Here is a 24,927-nt window from a genome sequence, read left to right as displayed (position 1 = left end):
TTTATACCCCGCCCTTCCCGGTTCAGAAAACCGGGCTCAGGGCGGCTAACAACAAATTTAAAACACTTAATCATAGAAGCAGCATAAAATACAGTATAAAAACATGAATAACAATAAAATTCAAAGTTCATCAATTAATTTGGCGTTAATCCTAATAAGCATTAGATAGTCACCAGGGCTAGCTGGCTGAATTAGTCCTACTTGGGCCAGCAAGGAGGCCAGGGGAGAATTAGCTGTGGGGTCTCAGAGCAGGTAATCTTCATAAAAGGGGAGAGGGAGGGAAGAGAAGAGAAATAAAAGATCAGGCTGAATTCAAATTAAAGGCCAGGCGGAATAGCTCTGTCTTACAGGCCCGATGGAAGGAGGTCTCATGGGACAGAGCATTCCACCAGGTCGGAGCCATCACTGAAAAGGCCCTGGCCCTGGTGGAGGATAGTCTGACTTTCTTAGGGAACAGGACCTCTAAATTATGGTTATTCATGGACCTTAAGGTCCTCTGCGGGGCATACCAGGAGAGGCGGTCCCGTAAGTACGAGGGCCCTAAGCCACCATGTCTGCTTATTTAGTATCTACCTTGCCTACCTACACAGGCCATTTTTTATTCCCAGGGTGATCTGCAAAACTGGCTAAGAACAAGTGCAATATAAATGTCATCAAAATATAGTTAAAAGACCACCAACGTCACAATAGCAGCATTAAGCAGGGAGCAGTATTATATCTAAAGCACTTGGTCTTTGCCTGGCACTGTGGTACATGCCAGGACGTGGGTGGCGCTGTAGTTAAAACCACTGAGCCTCTTGGGCTTGCCGATCGGAAGGTCGGCGGTTCGAATCCCTGCGACGGGGTGAACTCCCGTTGGCTCTATCCCAGCGCCTGCCAACCTAGCAGTTTGAAAGCACGCAAGTGCAAGTAGATAAACAGGTACCGCTCTTGCGAGAAGGTAAACGGCATTTCTGTGCGCTGCTCTGCTTAGTCATGCTGGTCACATGACCTGGAAAAACTGTCTGCAGACAAACGCCAGCTTCTTCGGCCTGTAAAGCGAGATGAACGACACAACCCCAGTGTTGTCTGCGACTGGACTTAACTGTCAGTGGTCCTTTACCTTTACCTTTTTTATGGTACATGCCAGGTGAACATCTCTGTAGAGAGCGTTCCACGACTGGGGTGTTATGGCACCAGCAGTGTGGTCCTCTAGGTCTGTCAACCACCTGCCTAACCTAATACGGTGTGGGAACCTGCAAGAGATTGCCCTCTTAATATGCTAATCTGTGAGTTGGTGTATATGGAAATAGGCAGTGCAAGTGTTATGCATTAAGGTTTTTCCATATGTAGAAAACACAAGTGTGTGTTTTGGTACACACATGAGGCAGTGGCTCTTTAACACATACACACAAAAGATTGTACAAATGGAGTTGTCCTTTACAGACATGATGTAGCAGCTCAAAATCTTTGCCTCATCTTTTAGGCATGTTTAATCAGTTTTCCCCAACCTGTTGCCCTTCAATTCTCATTACCCCTGATTATTTAGTTCATTTACAGGTTGGGAGTCCAAAACACCAGGAGGCTGAGGGAGGCCACATGCTCCAGATTTTTGTTCCTTTCCTTCTTGCTTGCATCCTCTGTATACAGAGTACAGTGGTGCCCCGCAAGACGAATGCCTCGCAAGACGAAAAACTCGCTAGACGAAAGAGTTTTCCGTCTTTTGAGGTGCTTTGCAAGACGAATTTCCCTATGGGCTTGCTTCGCAAGACAAAATGTCGGGCGAGTTCTTGCGAGTTTTTTTCCTTCCCCCCCCCCTTTTTCTAAGCCGCTAAGCCGCTAATACCGCTAAGCCACTAATAGCCGCTAAGCCGCTAATAGCGCTAATCCGCTAATAGCTGTGCTTCGCAAGACGAAAAAACCGCAAGACGAAGAGACTCGCGGAACGAATTAATTTCGTCTTGCGAGGCACCACTGTACCCCAAAAACATATATTAAAATGCTGAACTATAATAAGCAAGCCTACAAACATGATGGTGCTGGAGGAGACTCTTGAGAGTCCCATGGACTGCAAGAAGATCAAACCTCTCCATTCTGAAGGAAATCAGCCCTGAGTGCTCACTGGAAGGACAGATCCTGAAGCTGAGTCTCCAATACTTTGGCCACCTCATGAGAAGAGAAGACTCCCTGGAAAATACCCTGATGTTGGGCACAAGGAGAAGGGGACGACAGAGGATGAGATGGTTGGACAGTGTTCTTGAAGCTACCAACATGAGTTTGACCAAACTGTGGGAGGCAGTGGAAGACAGAAGTGCCTGGCGTGCTCTGATCCATAGGGTCACAAAGAGTCAGACACGACTAAACGACTAAACTACAACAACAAACATGATTGTGGAGGCACTTTAAAAAACAGATTGGTTTTAAAAAAACACACAATTAAGTGATGTTTAATTTTTTATGAAATAAATAAGAAAAAATAGGTCTCTCTCTCTCTCTCTCACTGTCTCTCTCTCTCTCTCTCTCTCTCACACACACACACACTACACAGATAAAAATCTGCTAATCATTAAATGAATTATGAGGAACTAGAACTCCTACCATTTTGTCTAATTTAATTAAAATCATTTGGCCATCCATGATAAATGCTTAAGTACCAGTATCAAATTTCTGTAGCTTCCCCATTCTGATTTTCCGTTTACACAGAATACTTGTGCATGTGTAGTAATCCTGTTAATATTTAAAATGCTAACTCTGCAATTATACTTGGCGTTGAGGAGAATGGAAGCTGGGGGGTGGGGAGACTAGCTCAATACACTGTTGCACTTACGCAATTTTTCATTATGAACTCATAGAGCATGAAGGAATGCGCACTGTGCCCAAAACCAACAGTGCAGAGGCGCCAAGCCTCAAGCCCTGTTGCAATCTCTTACAAGTCTGCTAAAATCAAGCATATGCATGAAAGGGTCCGTTCTGCAGCACCCCCTGCCCCACCTCCCTACCCAACCATACAAAAAGCTTTAGTATTAAGTAGCACAGGACTCATAACTCCCACTTTGAACATTTCAAATCCCACCTGGGCATATCATCTACAGCTGTAGCTCATGTACAACTTTTGGGCGTACGAAAAATGAACTTAAATCTTTCTCCTGAAGCCAGGCCAGGATGTCTACATGTCCCTAGCCTTTCTGCTAAATGTCCAGGAAGACCCTGGTGCTGATGTGATTGTGGCATGTTGCAACCTATTCACCTGTGGGTACATGAGGACATCCTCCTGGGAGGGAAACCCCTATCTACCTAGGCTGGCTACCTGCCTGCCGCAGGTAAACAGCATTCTGTGGCTTTTCCTAAAGGTTGTTCTGAAGCAGCCAACCTTTGTCAGGCAGGCACAGGCCATCAGAAAAACTTCAGGCCAATTCCTTGGGGACAATCACCCCCACGTTTCCCAGATTTGGACCACAGCCTGTTTCTGCACACCAAGGATAGCCATCCCTAGTGCATTTTGCTGGCTGAAAGATTGGCTGCTTCTTGAGAACACAGACATTTTGGACTTAGAAGGTTTTGACAATGTTTTTGGGTGGCATGCATATTTGTGGTATGACAAGGTTAAAGTACATAAGGCATTTAAAAATCATATTGTCAGAAGAGCATTGTTTAATGTCTGGACAAGATACTTGAAAATTTCAAGACTTACTTGAAAATAAAACCCCAAGGTGGCTATCACCTATGAAAGCAAAGGCTCTGAAAAAACTCAATATGGAGGCCAACTGGCCAAAATATTGGGAGATTTTGGAACAGGAGGGTGACAAACTGAAATTGCAGAGTTTTGAGAAATTAAAGGATAAGGTGCGAGATTGGCTTCACTATTTTCAAATAAGGGAGGCCTATAACTTGGATAAAAAAATTGGCTTCCAGGTGGAAAAATCAAAATTAGAAACAGAATTGTTAGAACCCAAAGCTAAGACGCTATCAAGAATGTATAACCTGCTGTTGAAATGGAACACTGAGGATGAATTGGTAAAATCTGCTATGATAAAATGGGCACAAGATATCGGACATGACATTATGTTTGCTGATTGGGAACAGTTGTGGACCACAGGTATGAAATTTACGGCATGTAATGCCTTAAGAGAGAATATTATGAAAATGATATACAGGTGGTACATGACCCCAGTCACGCTTGCAAAAATCTATCATTTGCCCGATAACAAATGTTGGAAATGTAAAGAGACTGAAGGTACATTCTTTCACCTTTGGTGGACGTGCCCAAGGATTAAGGCTTTCTGGGAGATGATATATAATGAAATGAAAAAGGTATTTAAATATATCTTCTTGAAGAAACCAGAGGCCTTTCTCCTGGGCATGGTCGGCCAATTGGTGCCAAAGAAGGATAGAACTTTCTTTATGTATGCTACAGCAGCAGCAAGAATACTCATTGCAAAGCACTGGAAGACACAAGACCTACCCACCTTGGAAGAATGGCAGATGCAAGTAATGGACTATGTGGAATAGGCAGAAATGACCGGCAGAATCCGAGACCAGGGAGAAGAGTCGGTGGAAGAAGATTGGAAGAAATTTAAAATCTATCTACAGAAATATTGTAAAATTATTGAATGATAATGATGTTGGAATGAAACGAAGTGGTTCTAGCAATAAGGACAAATAAGAATATGTATGAAGGGATTGACATTAGATGAAAATTTGAAGTTAGAATATGTGAGGATAAATAATTAAGGTTAAATTAAGAGGGTATGAATTTGCTGAACAAATTTTTAAATGGAATACAAAAAAGGGAGGTGTGAGGAAGTCAGGAAAATAAGTAAATGATTGTAAGATACCAGAAAGAGGGATTTTTATTTTTATTTTTATTTTTTATTTTTATGTTAAATCTCGGTTTTTGTATTGTATTTGGATTTTTTTAATGTGTTTTTTGTTAATTGTTTATTCTTTTTCTTCTTTTTGTTAAAAACTTAATAAATATTATTAAAAAAAAAAAAAGCCATCCCTAGTGCATTCCAAATATTTTCACAGTACAACTCCCATCAGCACGAGCCAGAACAACTGTTTCCAAGCCCCTGTTATAGCTTCTCCTGTAGTTCTCTGGGCTAACCAGTAAAATTCTGTAATTAGCTAAAATTTGTGCCTTTATTGGATGGGTGGATACAGCTGGCGAGGGAAAGGTATGCAAGGAATGGAGTCCGGGATGAATTCTCAGGAAGCTGAATGCTGACCTCAATTGGGCCCAGATGCATTGGAGGCACTAGGGCTTGTAGGTGCAAACATATCTGCGGAAAGGAGTGCATTTTACACCTCTTACAGCTAGGGAGATGGGTGATGATAACCAGGTTAGGGATTCCTGCCTGGAAGCAGAAATACGGTAAGAGTCATATGGGTTTGCTGGGTGAACTGATAGGAAGAGGCAACAAAATCCATTTAGGCTTGGGCTGGAGGCTGGGAGGCAGTGAGGGCTGAAGACAGGCAAGCGGGGGGGATTTGTCTCAGAGATTTGAGAATCTAACAGAGAGCTTTCACAACTCCCTTCACCTTTGGGGGATACTAGAAAAAAAAACACACCATGAAATTGCAGGCAGAGTCTTGCAGCGAGAGATTCTTTTGCTCAGGAAGTTTGGGATCAGGGGGTAAAGAAACAAAGGGGTTAAGAAGCAAGTCTCTACCCACCACATCTAGAAATACGGAGGAGGAGGGAAGCTTTAGGGCTGTGCTTGGCTTGGGCTTGCTGGGAACAGATGAAGAGTTCAGAGGAGGAGATCACTGATGTTCCCCCGCCCCATGTCTGCAGCCAACCAATAGCATGAGAACTGGTGACATGAGGTGGCCGTGCCAGTCTTCAAGTGCCACACAGGCATTTGGGTAGCAGTCCAAGTATTCACAGAGAAGGGGGTGGGAAGAGACAAACCAACCAGCATCAAGTGAAGCCAACCACAGATGAGCAAAGAAGTTGCAAGCTGCATCCTGGCTTGCTCAACAAATCATGACCTGTAGTTAAGTTTGAATGCAGCTACTCTGCCTCTAGGCTCTTATTACAGCCAAGCATTGCACTGAAAAGTTCTGCTTCCCATCACCTAGTTTGGACTGGGGGGGGGGGGGAACCCACTGTTCCTGGACTGTACCAGGATGCAGGTTGGGGCTTGCACGACTGGATGGCTCCATTTAAAACAAATCTCTGCACGCTAAAATCCCTGAGCTTTGAGTATGCCAGAGAGGGCTAGCCTCCTGCTGCCACAACATGTGACCAACAAATACTTCTTGCATGGAGGAGCATCCAGCCCTGTGGGCCTCCGTCTGTACTCTGAAATGGCAGAGCCCGCAAGCAGATCTCCCCCCATGTACTGAGCTTTTACAAAACTGCCTTTATGCTATAGCGCAAACCCATCCGGCTCCCACTCTGTGGAACTTCTCATTTATTTTGCACACCCCAATCCTCCTGAAGAACCTGAGCAGAGTTCTCAAGAGTTGTTCAGAGACAGATCAGGGGAATCCTACCTGAAGTATTAACAACACTGGTGCTTCAAACGCAACAAGAGACAGACTTATTTCAGATTATAGGGTGCCAAATCCTTGTCTCCCTGTCCCTGCATTTCACCAATGTATTCACTCCTGGCAAAAGAGGTCCCTCCACAACATACACACTCTTCAACTTTCTTGTTCATGTGTATGGGAGAGAAAAGCTTGCTTGCTGCTCTGACCTTAAAATCACTACAAGGTGGGTGATTGGTGCATATATTATACAGTGGTGCCCCGCAAGACGAATGCCTCGCAAGACGGAAAACCCGCTAGACGAAAGGGTTTTCCGTTTTGGAGGTGCTTCGCAAGACGAATTTCCCTATGGGCTTGCTTTGCAAGACGAAAATGTCTTGCGAGTTTTTCCGACTTTTTTTCCCTTCCCCCCCCCCTTTTTCTAAGCTGCTAAGCCGCTTATCCGCTAAGCCGCTAAAAGCCGCTAATAGCGCTAATCTGCTAACCGCTAATGGGCTTGCTTCGCAAGACGAAAAAACCGCTAGACGAAGAGGCTCGTGGAACGGATTCTTTTCGTCTTGCGAGGCACCACTGTAGTATTATTTTGAAAAAATCACAGCAAATTTGGATCAGCTTCTGAGCCAGCTTCTCCCATTCCCAGCTTCTTGGAATGCTTGCCTGCAAGATCATCTCCAGGGGTTTTCCCAAGAAGACCAACACTGAAGGTCTCCAGAGAGTGTTTTATTAAAGAAGTGAAGAGGTTATTTAAGGTCAATGATTTTAGAGGAAGAACAATAGGCAAAACCTCTCATGACCATCCACACACAATTCCGCCCCCAAAGGTCACATATTATTTACTTTCGCTGATCCCTCACATGGATAGATTTTTTAAAAGCAAGCAAAAATATTGGCATGACACTAATAAGGCTGGGAAACCTATGGCTGGGGGTGAGGAATCCATTTTAACCAGATTTATACACAGAACTCGACTGTCCAAACCTGACCGAGCTTTGCTTGCGTTAGACTTCCCCTTGTATCGAGCGCCTGCTTGTGTCTAAGCCACTCGTGTGCCATCCGGGTTTTTTAAAAGCCCAACTAATAATATGAAAATTATATGCAAAATACACCCACTCCGTATTATAAGAAAGTCAAGCCGCACGCTGTGCTATTCTCCCAGTGCAGTTTTATATTAATACATTTGTTTTTTATACAGTTATATGCACTATTGAACATTATCTGTCCATGTGCTGTTTACTTTAGAAATCCTGGAGTGTAAAAAGGTAAAGGTAAATGGACCGCTGACCATTAGGTCCAGTCGTGACTGACTCTGGGGTTGCAGTGCTCTTCTCGCTTTATTGGCCGAGGGAGCCGGCATACAGCTTCCAGGTCATTTGGCCAGCATGACTAAGCCGCTTCTGGCGAACCAGAGCAGTGCACGGAAACGCCGTTTACCTTCCCGCCGGAGCGGTACCTATTTATCTACTTTAACTTTGACATGCTTTTGAACTGCTAGGTTGGCAGGAGCAGGGACCGAGCAATGGGAGCTTACCCCGACTTAGGGATTCGAACCACTGATCTTCTGATCAGCAAGTCCTAGGCTCTGTGGTTTAACACACAGCACCACCTGCGTCCCCTGGAGTGTACATGTGTATAATTTATGTAAACAGTAACACAGCAATTGCTCATGTTTTTAGTGAAACAGGGGGACAAGGGGACAACTTCCACCTCATAGAGATTAAGGATTGAGACAGTAATTAAGGGAGGGGGGATAACTGCATGCATAAGCTTGACATCAAGATTTCTAGAAAACTCCACCACTATCTGTGGCTTATCCATTACGTGTTCTCTGGTCTCCAATTGTATGGGACTTTGTACACCAATACAGTGGTGCCTCGCAAGACGAAAAGAATCCATTCCGCGAGCAAGCCCATTGACGGCTTAGCGGACTAGCACTATTAGCGGCTTTTAGCGGCTTATCGGCTTAGCGGATAAGCAGATAAGCGGCTTAGCGCCTTAGAAAAAGGGGGGGGAGGAAAAAAAACTGCAGGAACTCGCAAGACATTTTCGTCTTGCAAAGCAAGCTCATAGGAAATTTGTTTTGCGAAGCACCTCCGAAACGTAAAACCCTTTCGTCTAGCGGGTTTTCCGTCTTGCGAGGCATTCGTCTTGCGGGGCACCACTGTATGTGCAACATGAATGTTATCTAGAGGCTAACTGGCAGCCGGTGCAATTTTCTCAGCGGTGACCTACAATGGCATTGACAGTCTGCCCCAGGGAGCAGTTGAGATGCTGCATTTTCTACTAGCTGCACCTTCCAGGTCAGCCGCAAGGACAGCATTGCAATCCATTCTGGAGGGTGCCAGCAAATAGAGAACAGTGGTCTGGATTTTTTGATCCGGAAACAGTCGCAGCTGTCTTGCCAACCAAAGCTGGCAAAAGACACTCCTAGCCAATGGGGTCACCTGGCCCTTTAGCAACACAGATGGATGCAGGAGTGCCCCCAGAATCTTAGCCCTTGCTGCCCCTTTGAGAATAAGGATCAAGTGCAATAGTGTTAAGCGCTTCTTGTGCTCCTTGCACTTGAACATCTAAAGTCTGCCAAAGTAGCTGTAGCCTATGCAAATGCATCTTGTATTAAAGCGAAGTCTCAGAAGGCTTAAAATAACTTCCTCCTTATTGCTTTCTCTGTTCTGGAATCAGAGAAACCTGGTCTATGTATGCAGAATGATCTTCTTCATTATTTCCTACTGGGGTTAAGCAATTTTTATCCAAGACAGGCTAATGTTGATCTTTGTAAACGCTATTGGAGACAAGGAAAAGAAACCAGCGCATCCAATTGACATGAGTGCCCCCTGGAGGCCATCTGTCACAAGAGAAGCACACCCTGATTCTGCTCTTCAGTATTTTTCAGCTTCAGTTATAAGTCTAGGCCTGATGATCTGAAATGCTGGAAAAGCTAACAACTCCAGCTTTCTGTGCCTAAGTTAAACAAAAACTAATGGCCTGATTTTTTTTGTACTGAGTTTAGCCGGCTTCCCATTGCTACTAGGATCAGGAAAGCAGGATTTAACCCTGTCCCACATCAACCATTTCCCCCAATGTAAATGCTCTCCAAGGGGATATTTGCTTTGCGGGAGGGGAGAGGTGCTTGTATTCCTCTTTCCAGAGCAAAGAGAAACTTATGGGGGGGGGGAGCATTCTATAACAGGAAATGGCCCCATGCTATTGCCCCAAACAAATGAGCAGTCCCACGCGCTACCCTACTCCTGTGGGACCATCTGATTCAACAGAAGTCAGAGCGTTAATCACAAACCTCTCAGTGTAACATGTAGTTTTGGCCCAGCTCTCAAGTCTCTCCCTGAAAACGAAGCCCATGGTGGAAATCCGGATTCCTAACAGAACAGAGGGCATTTCACTTCAAATAACTGTTTGGACTTTTAGACTTGGGCACAGTTGAAATCTAATGTACTTAGGTCACGGCCCTGTTATGCGACCTTGGAATAACAGCTGAATCTTGTACATCAGGGTTTTGTTCACATCTCCTGGAGTCAGCAACAAGGAATGGGGAATCTGCATGCCCACATCAGGGCTTCAGGACTGCGCATAGGAGCCAGCGATTTATGTATCATTTGCTAACACTTTCAAGTGTTCATGGTCCCAGACTCAAATTGCACCATCCCCCACTCTGCAGATCATTGGAAGTTATCGTTTTTAAAAACCATGTTTTCACTGCTTCGAAACATAATAAGGTGGAAAAATGCAGGTCTTCTTCATGTGTTCTTCTGGCTTTACACCAATAATGGAAAAGAGGTCTGGAAAGTAGGGCTTTTCAGTGGGCACAAAGGTAAGCAAGTCACCATGGACAGACAGACATTCATCCATCTACTCTCACATACGTGCTTCCCTCCTGTTTTCCACATTCCCAACAAAAAGGATGGCATTAGAAATTCCATAAATGTATACATTAGAAATCCCACGTAGGGTAACAAAATAAAGCAGCAGGAAACACATGCAGGTTTTCCTTCTTGCTTAGATGAATTAAACAAAAAACAACAACCCAAACACACACACAGAAAAACTGAGTTTTCACATTGCCAAATCTAGGAGTGTGTAGTTTTTTAAAAGCAAGAACAGTGTTAGAAGATTCCTTGGAAGCATCTCTTGAGCTGAATGGGGCTTGGAAAATGCCAAAGCCCTATAAAGCACAGACCACCTCTTTTCAAACTCTGATCTCTTACCTAAAGATGCTGAAGATCTTCTCTGCAACTCCCCAGAGGGCTGGGTTTTTTTGTAAGGTAGAGGTGACGACCTTAGGGACTGCGACCTCAAAGTATGTTGCGGACTTGACCAGCTTGCATTCAGCGTCTGTTGATCACCCTGTCCTGTCTCTGCTCTCTCCACGGAGGAAGCAAGACGACCATCGTCTAGAAAGAGGAAGTGTTAGTCTAATCAATGTTGAGATATGTGAACTGGAAAACTACCTTTTTATATTATTCTCAAATAAATCAGACACTAGCGTTTGTTCACACATAAGCCATGACTTATGAACCTGGGAAAGATCGTCCCACCTGGTGAATAGGTGTGTGTACAAAATATACGCAAAGCAGAAATGTCGTTATTTTACAGCCTCTTCTCTAGTATACCAGTGTTTACCAGATTTCTCATAAATCTCTCTAGAACCACAGTTCCCACACTGAGTCATAGTGAAAGACTTAGATCTAAAGAAAGAACTCTTTGGCAGCCCAATCTTCTGCATTCCCCACCTCCCGAAATAAGTCCCAGTGGGCTTTCCTCTTTAAAAACTTATCATAGGACAGCAGCCTGTTATCTATTGACAGCACAAACAGTGCTTAGGCTGCCAGCACTCACCTACAACTCTTATTAGCAAAAGAGAGAAGAAAATCAGGACCAAACCTTATTTATGGTTCTTCAAAGACAGTTCCAATGAAACAGTCCCCTCACTCTGCTCCCAACAATTATCACTGTTCATCACTTTAAGTAACAGGGGAAAGGAATCATGGAACTACAAACTGCATCTAGCAAGAGCAGTAGGTCTGCACCCTGCCTCTCATAACTGCTAGTACCAAGCCCCAGTTTCAGAGCTAAAGCTCCAGAGGGTGCAAAGACACATCAGACCTTCCAGCAGGAAGTTCCAGGCCAATGGCATTCTAGGTAGCTTATAGCTATAAATTCAGGTGTTGGGGGATCGCAACCCACAAGTTACGAAGCAATGAGGAACTAGTTCTTGGCTTCAGTACCTCCCAGTTCCTTTGGTCTGGGAGGCCCTCCTTCTTTGGCCACTTGTTTCTCATGCCTACAAGAATTAGCATCACAACCTGGAAGCTTACTGTTGACTGGGGCTGGTCATACTTGGAGGAAAAAGCACAACATGTGACTCACTTTATTAAGCAAAAAATTAGGACAGTGAGAATTCCTTTTGCGTTGTCAGGCGAGACCAGATCTCTTAACCAAAGGAGATGTTCATCTGCTACCTTCCCAAACCATGATTCTTTTCATCCACCAATACTCTCAAAAAGGATGAGATACTTCACCTACTTCTTCAAGTTACTCCACTTTTAATCTTATTTTGGGTTCCATTGAACCTCCTTATTCCAGTCTAGAAATAGAATAAACTTTTCTCTTTAGAACAGCACTGGCTGAGCGAAATAACCAACACAGTTTAGAAATCAGGGGAATGAGGAAAGAGGTGACAAGGAGAAGCTCTAGCTAAAGTTAAACAGAGATTCCAGCTCCACTGGGGGGGTCCGACATCTGAGGAGGCAAAAAAAGGCAGTGTGGAGTACCTTTGGGTGAAAATCCCCCAAAGTTAAACAAATTGTGGGTGCAACATACACTTGATTATAGAATACTTCATGAGTGAACCTCAACTTGAATCTGAAAAGGTCCAGGCTACACATGAGTGTTGTTTTTTAAACAAAAGACACAGTTGATGAGTTTTCCTAGATCAGCCAGAGTCATAAGAGTTATGTCTTCTGCCTGAGGACTTAAAGCAAGACACAGGGGCACCCCTGACTGTCAGATCTTACTTTAGTGACATGCTCATTTCTCTCCTGAAAGAGGACGCATGTGAGCCTCTTCATAAATATAGTAGAACAGACACTTGTTCGACTCAAGGAAAGATATGCTGACTGACTGGTACCCATTAACTCACAATGGATGATTAACGACACAGTTACAGGCATTGTTTGTATTAGATATGGCACTGGGACTGGAGATCAACTAGGCAATTACAACCTCGTGCCTGGGATCAATGTCATCTGCCACCATAGGGGCTCTTGATGGTCTACCACAATGACACAGCCATTGCTCAGAGCAAACATAGTCTTGGGGCGTGCTCAGAGTTCCAGCGCTCAGTAACATGGGGACCTATATTTGTGCACCCAGACCTGCACATGCAAGCCAAACACTTTGGCAAACAAGTCACCCACTTTGGCTTGAATGCTTGGAGGTAGAGGGCAGGGGCAGTGGGAACAAGATCAATCCATCCTAGAACACACTCATTTCACAAAATGGGCATCTGCACAAGGCGGGTTACAACAACCATGTGCAGTCCATGCTAGGGACTTAATACTAGGGTTGTGTGTGCAAGCCTCAAGCTCTTGGGCTCTCCCTCCTCCTCTGGTGCTGCTGTGAAGAGACTGGAAGCTTTCACTCAATTTTTGTCTAACCACAGTTTCGTGTTACATGCTAACCAGGAACTATGGTTAGTGTGAAGTTGGCTTGTTTCATTAAACCAGTTAGTTTAGTGTTACATGTTAATGAGCCCAATGGCATGTGGTTTTTGCATGCTTTGAGTAGGCTGTTCCTACTTTTGGCAGCAAGTCTTCACTCATAGCTATTAATCAATCAACGTACAGTCATGCAAGGAAGTTAGTACTTACCTCTACTGAAACGAAAGAGATTCACGAAAGAACTATAGGCAGATTTAAATGGCGGTTCATCCTGGTCGGGAGTCAAAGGTTTGAAGTGCGTAAGGTGAGACGGGCTGCCAGGAGAGTAGGGCAGGTCGTTCAGAGTGTCCAACGTCGGAGATGCTTTGTCATCTGTGGCCATTTCATGGATCCTAAGAAAATTGAAGGTGCACATGTAATGCCCCAATGAAACATAAGCCACTGCATGTTACCGTCCTGCTGCTTAAGAATTCTGCTTTTCACAGTTTATTCTGATGACTTTTATATTATTTAAAGTGTCCCCTGGTGTGGTAACACTGAAGGGTGGGATATAAATTCCAAAGGAGATCCAGTTTAGGAGGAGGAACAGGTAGTCAGCTTAGAACAGGCATCAAATATGATGCGGTCAGAAGTGAATTCAGAAATAGGGAAGAAATTGGAACAGAGTAGCTAAACAATTATTCACTTTTGAAAAAGCACATTCATGACTTTAGAGGAAGTACTAAAACCAGATGATTCAGAAGAAAAGTAAGACTCTGTCTCATAGCAATAAGGAAGTGAAGTCTGTCCATTATTTGAACAACATAGTAAAACTGTCCAGAGAAACCAGTTTATGTTTCAAGTTGGGCGCAAATTAGACACAGTGGCAGTAGGCCTGATCCTGATTAATTCAGACCATGGTGCCCAGTTGCTGACAAAAGAGAACTGTAGCTTAAGTTAGCAAGGATTGGTCTATCAATCTGAGTTACCTTAAGCTATAGTCTCCCGTTACAGGAACGGCCAGCCAGATCCAGAGCTCCCCTTCACTCTGTGCACCACTGTCAGAAAGGTGGGGCTGCACACCTGTCTATCACTTGCTATCATGTGATGCCATGCAACTCACCTTTAAACCTGAGGCTTGCAAATGAAGACTCAGGAGTGCATTGCAAGTGCACTCTCAGTTCTTTCCCTTCCTCCTTCACAGCTCCATTGTGACTTCAAGCCGCAGTTGCAAAGGAAGATTCTTCCCAGAAGACAGAAAAGGGCACCAAATTCCAAAAGCACTGAATTCTACCGGGGGCTAGAAGGGAAGAATACAGAGCATATGTCAGAGTGTGCTCCCAAGTCTTCCTGTTTAGTTTACCTGGTCCACGCCCAACATTGTATGGTGTCAGGGGATTGACAGGTTGGTGGTGCCACAGACCAAATGGGGAGACTTGGTGGGCACTATCAGTTCTGCAGGCTGCTCACCGCTGTTTCAGAGCAAAGGAGGCATGCAGAAGAAAACACCCCCCAGGTCCTCTCTTTCAGTGTTTTTCACACATGTGAGTTCCTTTGGGTACAAAAACTCAGCTGAAGGAAAAAGCACCTGGGGGAAACTGCGAGGAGTTAAGGCATAACTTGGGAAGGGTTCAGCTCCCCACATGCACATACATACATCTTTTGCTCCAAAAAAAGGTCTCCCCCCTCCACTTTGGACATGGTGTGAGTTCTTTTCCTTAACTATGCCTCAAATGGTGGAATTATTTATTACAGAAGTTTAGTTGCTTATGGTGAAATAGTTATGAGCTACCTTTCCGGGTACCACTCTTTCAACGTGGCATTTTAAAAGTGCTAATACGATTATCAATAATACAGAAGACAGAAACTACTGCAATCCCTCCACAATTAATTAATTAATTAATTAATTATCCGGTATAATAAACAGCTAAAAACCAAGCAAGCATCTCAGCCAAGAATGCCGCTTGTATCCATCTGAAACAGGCAGGTCTTCAAAGCCTCCTGAAAGTACGCACATACTTTGCAGTGGCCAGAAGCACCAAGAGATATGTGGACGTTCCTCCTGGAACTTTTGAATAAGCTATTTGAGAGGTGGGCTATGAGGGCTTCCCCTGAAAGGCAGCATGTATATACCTCAAATAAATCTAAATAATCCTCTTAAGAGAGCCTTAAAAAATCTCTCTAAAGTTCAGATACACACATAAAAGGGAAGTTCTGCAAGCTACAAGATGGTAAAGTTTCAAGCTCTCTTTAGACAAAGATAAGGGGTCGGCTCCTCTAACACCTGCCCCACCCCCAAGAAAAACCCAGCCTACGAGTTGTCTGTGAAGTTGTGCTGCTCCTTTGTGTGCTCAGGAACAGAGGATGGAACAGAGGCACAAGTCCTCAATCACCCTGCCAGAGCAGGGAACTCTGATCCCAGTTGGGGAAGTTGAGCAGGATCAGCTCCTCATCCCTTCAAGTGCCCTCACCGCCAAGCTGTCAGGCTGTGTAACAGCTCACAGGATAGCAGCCCTTGCAGCATTCTGTCACCTGCTGACACTCACAGAAAAGGGAAGGGGGAAGGGAAAGAGAAGCAGGGAGAAGCAGGGTCAGGCACAAGGAGGTCGGAAGAAGATGTGAGTGCATAGAAGAGCACACAAGTGCAGGTTGGGCGAAGACAGGTGGGGCAGCTGCAATAAATTCCTCATTTGTTTTCCTATTCAACTGAATATTCCTATACAATTGCAGATTCATATTGTGAACAGCTATGGCTTAACTCTTATATGCCTGTTGTCTTTGTCCATGGGCATTGAGAAGTAGAGACATCACCTTGCCAACAAAGGTCCGTATAGTTAAAGCTATGGTTTTCCCAGTAGTGATGTATGGAAGTGAGAGCTGGACCATAAAGAAGGCTGATCGCCGAAGAATTGATGCTTTTGAATTATGGTGCTGGAGGAGACTCTTGAGAGTCCCATGGACTGCAAGAAGATCAAACCTCTCCATTCTGAAGGAAATCAGCCCTGAGTGCTCACTGGAAGGACAGATTGTGAAGCTGAGGCTCCAGTACTTTGGCCACCTCATGAGAAGAGAAGACTCCCTGGAGAAGACCCTGATGTTGGGAAAGATGGAGGGCACAAGGAGAAGGGGGAGACGGAGGACGAGATGGTTGGATAGTGTTTTCGAGGTTACCAGCATGAGTCTGACCAAGCTGCGGGGGGCAGTGGAGGACAGGAGTGCCTGGCGTTCTCTGGTCCATGGGGTCACGAAGAGTCGGACACGACTAAACAACTAAACAACAACAACAACATGGCTTAACTCACCATCAGGCTTAGCTGACAAGACAGCCATCCGCAAAAAAAACAAAAAACCTAAATGTGGAGCAACCACCAACACATTTTACATCACAATTTCCATAGTTACTGTTATAAGCAGGTTGTTTTCCCCTATAGAGGATGACAGGGCAAACTGGATCACTTAGTCAGAAGTGACTTCTGCATTAGTAAACTGCAGATGAACCAGAGTCCTACCAAACTCGTGCAAACTCTAGAACTGTTTTGTGCTGTGTGATCTCTTCCCAAAACACCAGTATAGCTTCCTTTCACCATAATTCTAGAGCAAGCCCAGAACAATTTCATCAAGCGAGGCAGCATAGGCATAGGACAGCTAGTGCCAGCTAGCATAGGTCAGGAAAACATAGCTAAGTGTAAAAAGGTAAAGGTAAAGGGACCCCTGACCATTAATTCCAGTCACGGATGACTCTGGGATTGCGGCGCTCATCTCGCTTTATTGGCCGAGGGAGCCGGCTTTTGTCCGCAGACAGCTTCCAGGACGTGTGGCCAGCATGACAAAGCCATTTCTAGCAAACCAGAGCAGCGCACAGAAATGCCGTTTACCTTCCCGCCGGAGCGGTACCTATTTATCTACTTGCACTTTGATGTGCTTTCGAACTGCTAGGTTGGCAGGAGCAAAGGACTGAGCAACAGGAGCTCACCCTGTCAGGGGGTTCGAACCACCAACCTTCTGGTCGGCAACCCCTAGGCTCAGTGGTTTAGAACACAGCGCCACCCGTGTTAAGTGTAGAATGGGAATATTCTGTCCTGCCCAAAAGACTCTAAGGAAAAGAAACAGAACAAAGCTATCCATGCAAAACTGGGGTCAGTTTTGCCAACTTAAGATGCACACAGCTGCAGCCCCAAACCATAACATTGTGATAAGTTTTACAAGAGGTTATGAATAGAAGAGCTTAACTCGTGGTCCGTCATTATGCTGAACATCTCTCAGCCCTGCTCCACATCACTGCCTGCTGTCATGGGAATGGGAAGGAAACTATACAATGTAATGATTTCAGGACAAGTGAGATCTTGGAGGGGCCAGAAACTCCATTTTTCTTATACTGTGAAGTTACATGCTTAAGAAGGTATCAGTCTGACCCCACTCACTGGGAATAATCATTCGAATGCCACTTCTTAAAAGTCAACTCAACAAAACCTGGCAATTATTATTAATTACTTGCCCTTCACCCTTAAGGTACCAGGGAAGGTTACACAACAATTAAAACACAATATTAATACAGTGGTGCCCCGCAAGACGAATGCCTCGCAAGACGGAAAACTCGCTAGACGAAAGCTCAGATGCAGCTCTGCATCCAGCACAGAAACCAACTGTTTAGAAATCTGCCTTAACAAGAATAGGTTGACATTTAAACTCCAGGAAAAGAAAGGTGTAGGTTGACATTTGACTAGGGGGGGGGGGAATGCCAACTACAACTATTTCAGAAAGTAGAAAATGGCATTCTTATCTGTGATCTCTGCCACTGGTGCTTTGTTATGCTGTTATGCAGATGTGGCAATTTCAGCAAATGCAGGTCATCATAAAGAAGTTATATGACAATTAAGTAAATTGCAGAGAGACCCAGGTTAAAAGTTAAGTGTTAATCTCTCATTACTCTCAACAATAGCTTATCAAAGCTGAAAGGATTAATGAGATTTATGGTTGCTCTGGTCAATAGTTCAAAATGCAAGCTTCAAGCATTCAATTAAACTGCAGTAACTGCTTTACTAGGAATGAAAAAGTATGTGCGCTACTCAAGCAAGGGGAGAAGGGGATTCCATTTTTGTCTGGATTTTAATTTAATTCTTAGTTTAATTCAAGACCACGTCAAGATATTAATCAATATCTATTAGATGTTTAGAGCTATTCAACATACTTAACTTGAAATAGCTGACATCTGTCTCTAGAAACCGAAGGGTACGCTATACTGTACCTCCCAATAAATTCCCGCATGTTGCTAATCATTGCTGGCATGTTAGGCTTTAACACAGAGGTAAACACTCACCATAAAATAAAGTTGTAACACAGAACAATTCCTAGCAAATTTAAAGACATTCACTGGATAAATCCTGTTGATCCAAATGGAAGGGGATTTCCAACACATATACCAAAGTAATATTCTCTCCACCTCTCTCACACACAAACACAACAGGGTGATAATTAATATTTCATCACACTCTCAGCAACCTTAAAAATAAAGATTCCATTCATTGTTAATCCAAGCAATTGATGCTGTCCAATATGAGAATATATATATTTTTACAAGCTCAACAAAGCAAAGATTGTAGCAGGTTTTGATTCAAGCAACAGCCACTTCCTCCTTTCCTGCTACAGTTTGTCCTACTAGTGGGTCACCTGGATATATTTCTTCAAAGGAGAAAAAGTGCATGCATATTTTACACTTCTCTACACAAACTATTCCAGGCTTGCATCTTAAGACCAGCTACTCTCTTGAAGACAGGTTCCAACAATTATTCTACCTTGGGGCTCTTTTTGTGACAATACTCAATAGTACAAAGTACCAACACCTCTTTTTCTTACTGCCCAGGCATTTTCTGCTGGCACCCATGGCACCTATATCAATATATGAGTAGCAACACCTCTTTTTCTTTCCTTTTTAACCAAAGCAAGGGTTTTCTTGAAATTGCTGCCCTACTTTCAGCTTTAAAGGGTGGAGTTCTCATACTGGCCACCCCAAGTTTTATAACCGAGTGCCCCCTTGCCATGGAAAGCACTACAAAATGTGCTGTAGTCATTGTGGTAAAGTTATCGAGTGTTGGATCTGGACTCAGATCCTCTCCCAATCATCCTACGAGGTGACCTTGTACAAGTCATCTCTCAGCATCAGTTCCCCACCCATAAATTATATACTACCAGAGGTACAAGATAGTCATTTGCACAGCACTTTCTGTATAAAAAGCGTGACAAAAGTGTGTTCCTGCACCTTTAATAGTTGTGCAGAAGGGGGAATGCCAGGTGCAGCTCATTACAAGGGGGAAGGATCCCACATGATAACCAAAAATTCCCGGTACTACTCAATACTCAAAGGTTATCACAGCCCTCTCTTCCTTTACACCTGTTCACCTTAACGCAGGAGAGTTGGGCAGCCTCCTGCCTTCTTCATTTTCACGAGGCAGCAAGGTACATCACTACCACACACACTGCAACTTTCCCCTCCGGAGGACCCAGGCAGAGGTGCCAGGATTCGAACACCACGTCCTACACACCCGAGTTGAGTATGTAGGCTGCAAGTAAAACAAGTAAAAACAAGCCGTTGGGTTCATTCGTTTCCTTTCTTAGCCTTAGTTTGGTGCTCTATCAAACCCTCCTCTCCCCCCCCCCCCCCAGGAAAAGCTACATTGTGAGAATCAAAATGTTCCCCCCTCCAAAAAACAAAAAAAAGTATTCACACATACAAAATAAGCCACCTGCATACTTTGAAAGCAAACAAACCCCAGTTTAGAAAACGGTTGACAAGTGAGGTTTCTTGGCTTCCTGGAGGGTCTGGAGGGCAGGAGGGCAAACTGGCAGCCTCGCCTTGGCTCAGAAACGGAACACGCCCTCCAGACCCTCCTGCCGGGAATACAAAGGATATTAATACTATTAATACTCATTAATACTATATTAATACTATTAATACTCATTAATACTATATTAATACTATTAATACTCATTAATACTATATTAATACTATTAATACTATATTAATACTATTAATACTCATTAATACTATATTAATACTATTAATACTCATCATTAATACTATTAATACTCATTAATACTATATTCATACTATTAATACTCATCATTAATACTATTTAATGAGGCTGGCGGCGGCGAGCATCTTACCTGCCCTTGCCGCTCTCTCCTTCCCTGTCTCCCAGCCAGGCAGCCCCTGCCTTCTGCCGCCTGCCTGCTTCCCTTAGCAGGCTGCGCTTCCCACTCGGGAGGCGACACCACCACCAACAACAATAACAATAACAGCGACAGAGGGAACGCGGGATGCCCGGCAAAAGCGGCACATGACTCGACTTGGACGCGCTTCCGCCTTTGCACCAACTTCCGGTCTCCACTCCTGGGCCGGCCACGGGCAAGAGGAGGAGGAGGAGCTGCCGTCGGCGCAGGCAACGCAATCGACACCCGAGAGACGGAGCCAGGAGGAGGAGGAGGAGGAGGAAGAGGAGGAGGAGGAGCCGGCGCCGCCGCCGCCGCCGTAGGCAACGCAATCGACGCAAAACGCGGCGAGCGGCGCAGGCGCGAGCAAACGAGCCCCGCGATCGTCGTCGCCCAGCCAGGCCGTCGGTTCGAGTGCAGTTGCTTCGATGGGCAGAGCATAGCTGTCAACGTTTTCCTTTTTAAAAAGGAAATTCCCTTATTCCGAATAGGATTCCTCGCAAGAAAAGGGAAAAGTTGACAGCTATGGGACAGAGTTCTTCAGTGGCAGGGGGGGTCATAGGTGGGAAGGGACCCGTGGGTCATCTAGTTCAGCCCCTTGCAACGCAGCAGACATCTCAACATTTGGTTTCCCCCATCCCACTTCGCACTCCTGTCTCAGCGACTAACAGACTGAGGTTGAATCCTGACAAGACAGAAGTACTGTTTTTGGGAGACAGGAGGCAGGCAGGTGTGGAGGATTCCCTGGTCCTGAATGGGGTTAACTGTGCCCCTGAAGGACCAGATGCGCAGCCTGGGACTCATTCTGTTTTTCTTTTTTAATAAATTTTTTATTAATTTCCAATTTTTAACAAACACAAAAACAACATAAAAACAAACACAAAAAATCATAATTTCTTTACCTTATTTCCATAAACCTCTTTTCCCGGACTTCCCCATACCTTCCCCTTTTTGCATCCTTTATTTTAACAATTGTTCAACAACCCTTTTTAGCCAATTAAATATAAATTCATTCTCCTTTTCAATTTCACCCTAAACTAAACACAATTTACCGCTGCAATTCTACGTCTTCCTCTCCCTCAGCATTTTAGCACTCCTCAATTTTATAGTAGCTCTTAAGATATATTTTAAACTTCTTCCAATCTTCTTCCACAGTCTCTTTCTCTTGGTCGCGGATTCTGCCGGTCATTTCTGCCCAGCCTGGGAGTCATTCTGGACTCACAGCTGTCCATGGAGGTGCAGGTCAATTCTGTGTCCAGGACAGCTGTCTACCAGCTCCATCTGGTTCACAGGTTGAGACCCTGTCCAGGGACTGTCTTGCCAGTGTGGTGCATGCTCTAGCTATCTCCCACTTGGACTACTGCAATGCGCTCTACGTGGGGCTACCTTTGAAGGTGACCCGGAAACTAGAACTAATCCAGAATGCGGCAGCTAGACTGATGACTGGGAGCGACCACAGAGACCATATAACACCGGTCTTGAAAGACCTACACTGGCTCCCAGTACGTTTCTGAGACAATTCAAAGTGTTGGTGCTGACCTTTAAAGCCCTAAACGGCCTTGGTCCAGTATATCTGAAGGAGCGTCTCCACCCCCATCATTCTGCCCGGACAATGAGGTCCAGCGCCGAGGGCATTCTGGTGGTTCCCTCGCTGCGAAAAGCCAAGTTACAGGGAACCAGGCAGAGGGCCTTCTCGATGGTGGCGCCCGCCCTGTGGAACACCCTCCCACCAGATGTCAAAGAGAAAAATAACTACCAAACTTTTAGAAGACATCTGAAGGCAGCCCTGTTTAGGGAAGCTTTTAATGTTTAATTGGTTACTGCATTTTAGTGTTTTGTTGGAAGCCGCCTAGAGTGGCTGGGGAAACCCAGCCAGATGGGTGGGGTATAAATAATAAATTATTATTATTATTATTATTATTATTATTATTATGTCTACACCCGCTTGGTCATGGCCACGGGACAGAAGATGGCAGGATCCCCAAGGACGTGAAGTATGGGGGAGCACCAGGCCCGTTGGCAGACCCAACTGCGTTATGAGGATTTCTGCAAACATGTGAAGGCTGGGAACGCCTTGCCGATGACCGCAGTGCCTGGAGACAGTGTCAGGTGGTGCATCCATAGCAGTGACCGGAGGAGGAATGACCACAGAGGGAAGAAACGCCCTGTTGCATCTGCAGCAGCACAACCAGATGCCTTCATCTGCCCCGGCTGCAACAAAACATGTCTCTCCTGTATCGGTCTCTACAGTCCCAGCAGGTGCTACAACCTTCCAGCAGTTTGACTTCACCCCTAAAGGGGCACTCCTTCATTGTATCCAGAGATAGACAAATTTCAGCAACATTTGGAGGATGATAGAAAGCTCACACGTACACACAAAAATGTCCAATGCTGGGGGGGGGGGGGAGCAGAGGATAATCGTATGCCAGGTTAGGACTTTTTGCTTTGACCAAACCAGGAAGGATTATACTGTGGGTGTGGGAAACGATTTCATCCATCTGAAGTCAGAAACGGCATGCCTCAGATTTCAGTGAGATCCGGATCAGAACTGGGAGTTAACCAAGCTGATGCAAATTTCAGTCACTTAAAAAAAAAACCTCTCTACATAAATATATAAGAGACATCCTAAGTAGAGTTGCCACATTATACTCGCAAGTATTCTGACCACTTGAATTGTGTGCCCCTGCGCATGTGCAGAGTTTCTTTTCTTCCATGAATGGGGTGGTTCCTCATTCTCAATGTATGTAAATTATGAATATTGTTAATTTGAGACAGAAAAGCAGAAAAGAGCCGTGTGTGCGTCAATGTACATATTGAGCAACATGCCATTGTGGTCTGATTTTGAACGCCACAAGCTCAGATGCAGCTCTCAGAATTACTTGTGTAATTTTTTGACCTACCCAACTCCCCACAGTGGGACACTGACTGTTTGCCCAGTGACAGCACGTTCGGCTTGGAGCTGAGACATCAAATAACGTCAGTGGATGGCCTTGGATAAGACATTTATTTCACCTTCAGCTCTCTACCCCATAAAATCATTGTCCAAGCTGTGATGAAATAGAAGTACCTCCTTCAGTTTTTGACAGGTAAAAAGCAGTGGTACACGATAATCTTCTCAAATATATAAAAAGCTAGTTTTGCATACATCCTTTACACTCCAACCACCAGTTTAGTGTGACCATCAGAGAAGCATCTTGATTTTCATATGCTAGAGTTGCCACGAATTCTTCCATGCAAGAAAGGAACTGTAACCATGCTTGTCTCAAGGTGTGGCCTGAAATATCTCGGCTTTCTTGGATTTTCGGAGAAGACAGCAATATCTCTGGCTGTGAGAGGCCAGGGCTTGAGCGTTCTTGGTTTTCATTGCCTTGAAAGCCTTTGCCCCCTTCCTTTTTTTTTAATAAAATTTTTATTAATTTCCAATTTTTAACAAACACAAAAACAACATAAAAAACAAACACAAAAAAATCATAATTTCTTTACCTTATTTCCATAAACCTCTTTTCCCGGACTTCCCCATGCCTTCCCCTTTTTGCATCCTTTATTTTAACAATTGTTCAGCAACCCTTCTTAGCCAATTAAATATAAATTCATTCTCCTTATCAATTTCACCCTAAACTAAACACAATTTATCGCTGCAATTCTACGTCTTCCTCTCCCTCAGCATTTTAGCACTCCTCAATTTTATAGTAGCTCTTAAGATATATTTTAAACTTCTTCCAATCTTCTTCCACAGTCTCTTTCTCTTGGTCGCGGATTCTGCCGGTCATTTCTGCCAGTCCCATAAAGTCGATCACTTTCGCCTGCCATTCCTCCAGCGTGGGTAACTCTTGTGTCTTCCAATACTTTGCTAGGAGAATCCTTGCTGCCGTAGTAGCGTACAAAAAGAAATTCTTATCCTTCTTCAGCACCAGCTGGCCGACCATACCCAAGAGAAATGCCTCTGGTTTCTTATGAAAGGTGCATTTAAGTACTTTCTTAATCTCATTATAAATCATTTCCCAGAAGGCCTTAATCTTTGGGCAGGTCCACCAAAGGTGGAAGAAGGTACCTTCAGTCTCTTTACATTTCCAACATTTGTTATTGGGCAAATGATAAATCTTCGCCTTTGCCCCCTTCCTGCCAGCCAGGTGCCATTCTCTGCCCATATCTAGGCACTGCCCCTTAGATCTCAGGATCCTCACATTCAGATTGTTCCCAACTTGGGGAAACACTGCGCAGTGCCACCGCGCAGCCTGGTGCCCAGGATCAGATTGGCGGTTGCGCTGCGCGCCTGGGCGCTCAGAGATGCGTTATAGTTTGCAAAATATCCAAGCCCTCCTTCTCCCAGATTCCCAGCAGCGAGAGGTTCTCTTTCTTGGGGATCGTCAACTTCCTCCTTTCCCCTGCTCTGCATTTTTGCTTCCTCGCCCTCCCCCTTGGCAGATCGCCCCCGAGGCCGCCCTTCCCTTTCTCTGGGCGCGCTTCCTTGCAAGCTGCGTGGGAAGCGCGCATTGGCGAGGCGGGATCCTCCCTTCTCCTCTCAATGGGGGAATGCGGCGGCACAGGCGGGACTAAGGCGACGGAGGGCCGCCGAGGGAGGAGGCGTGGCCCCAGC

The 24,927-nt window shown here is 44.8% G+C and overlaps 1 protein-coding gene across 5 annotated transcripts in view; it reads right to left on the bottom strand.

Annotated features, from left to right (window-relative positions):
- The window catches only part of PIKFYVE (phosphoinositide kinase, FYVE-type zinc finger containing), a 97,209-nt gene extending 76,791 nt beyond the window's left edge, over positions 1 to 20,418 (bottom strand). For 4 of the 5 annotated variants that reach the window (XM_079975307.1, XM_079975309.1, XM_079975311.1 and 1 more), the window contains exons 1-4: positions 20,286 to 20,418; positions 14,248 to 14,424; positions 13,356 to 13,537; positions 10,692 to 10,877 (exon numbers count right to left, since the gene is read on the bottom strand). In XM_079975307.1, coding sequence (XP_079831433.1) covers positions 10,692 to 10,877; positions 13,356 to 13,527 — 358 coding nt within the window. In that variant the 5' untranslated portion in view covers positions 13,528 to 13,537; positions 14,248 to 14,424; positions 20,286 to 20,418. Of the gene's footprint in view, positions 1 to 10,691; positions 10,878 to 13,355; positions 13,538 to 14,247; positions 14,425 to 19,520; positions 19,682 to 20,285 lie in introns of all 5 variants that reach the window. The other variant, XM_079975308.1, reaches the window with a different exon arrangement.
- Positions 20,419 to 24,927: the final 4,509 nt, after the last annotated feature.

The sequence above is a fragment of the Podarcis cretensis genome, assembly GCF_951804945.1.
Source record: "Podarcis cretensis genome assembly, chromosome: 1".
In the NCBI taxonomy this organism is placed as follows: domain Eukaryota; kingdom Metazoa; phylum Chordata; class Lepidosauria; order Squamata; family Lacertidae; genus Podarcis; species Podarcis cretensis.
This window is presented reverse-complemented; position numbering and strand designations above follow the sequence as displayed.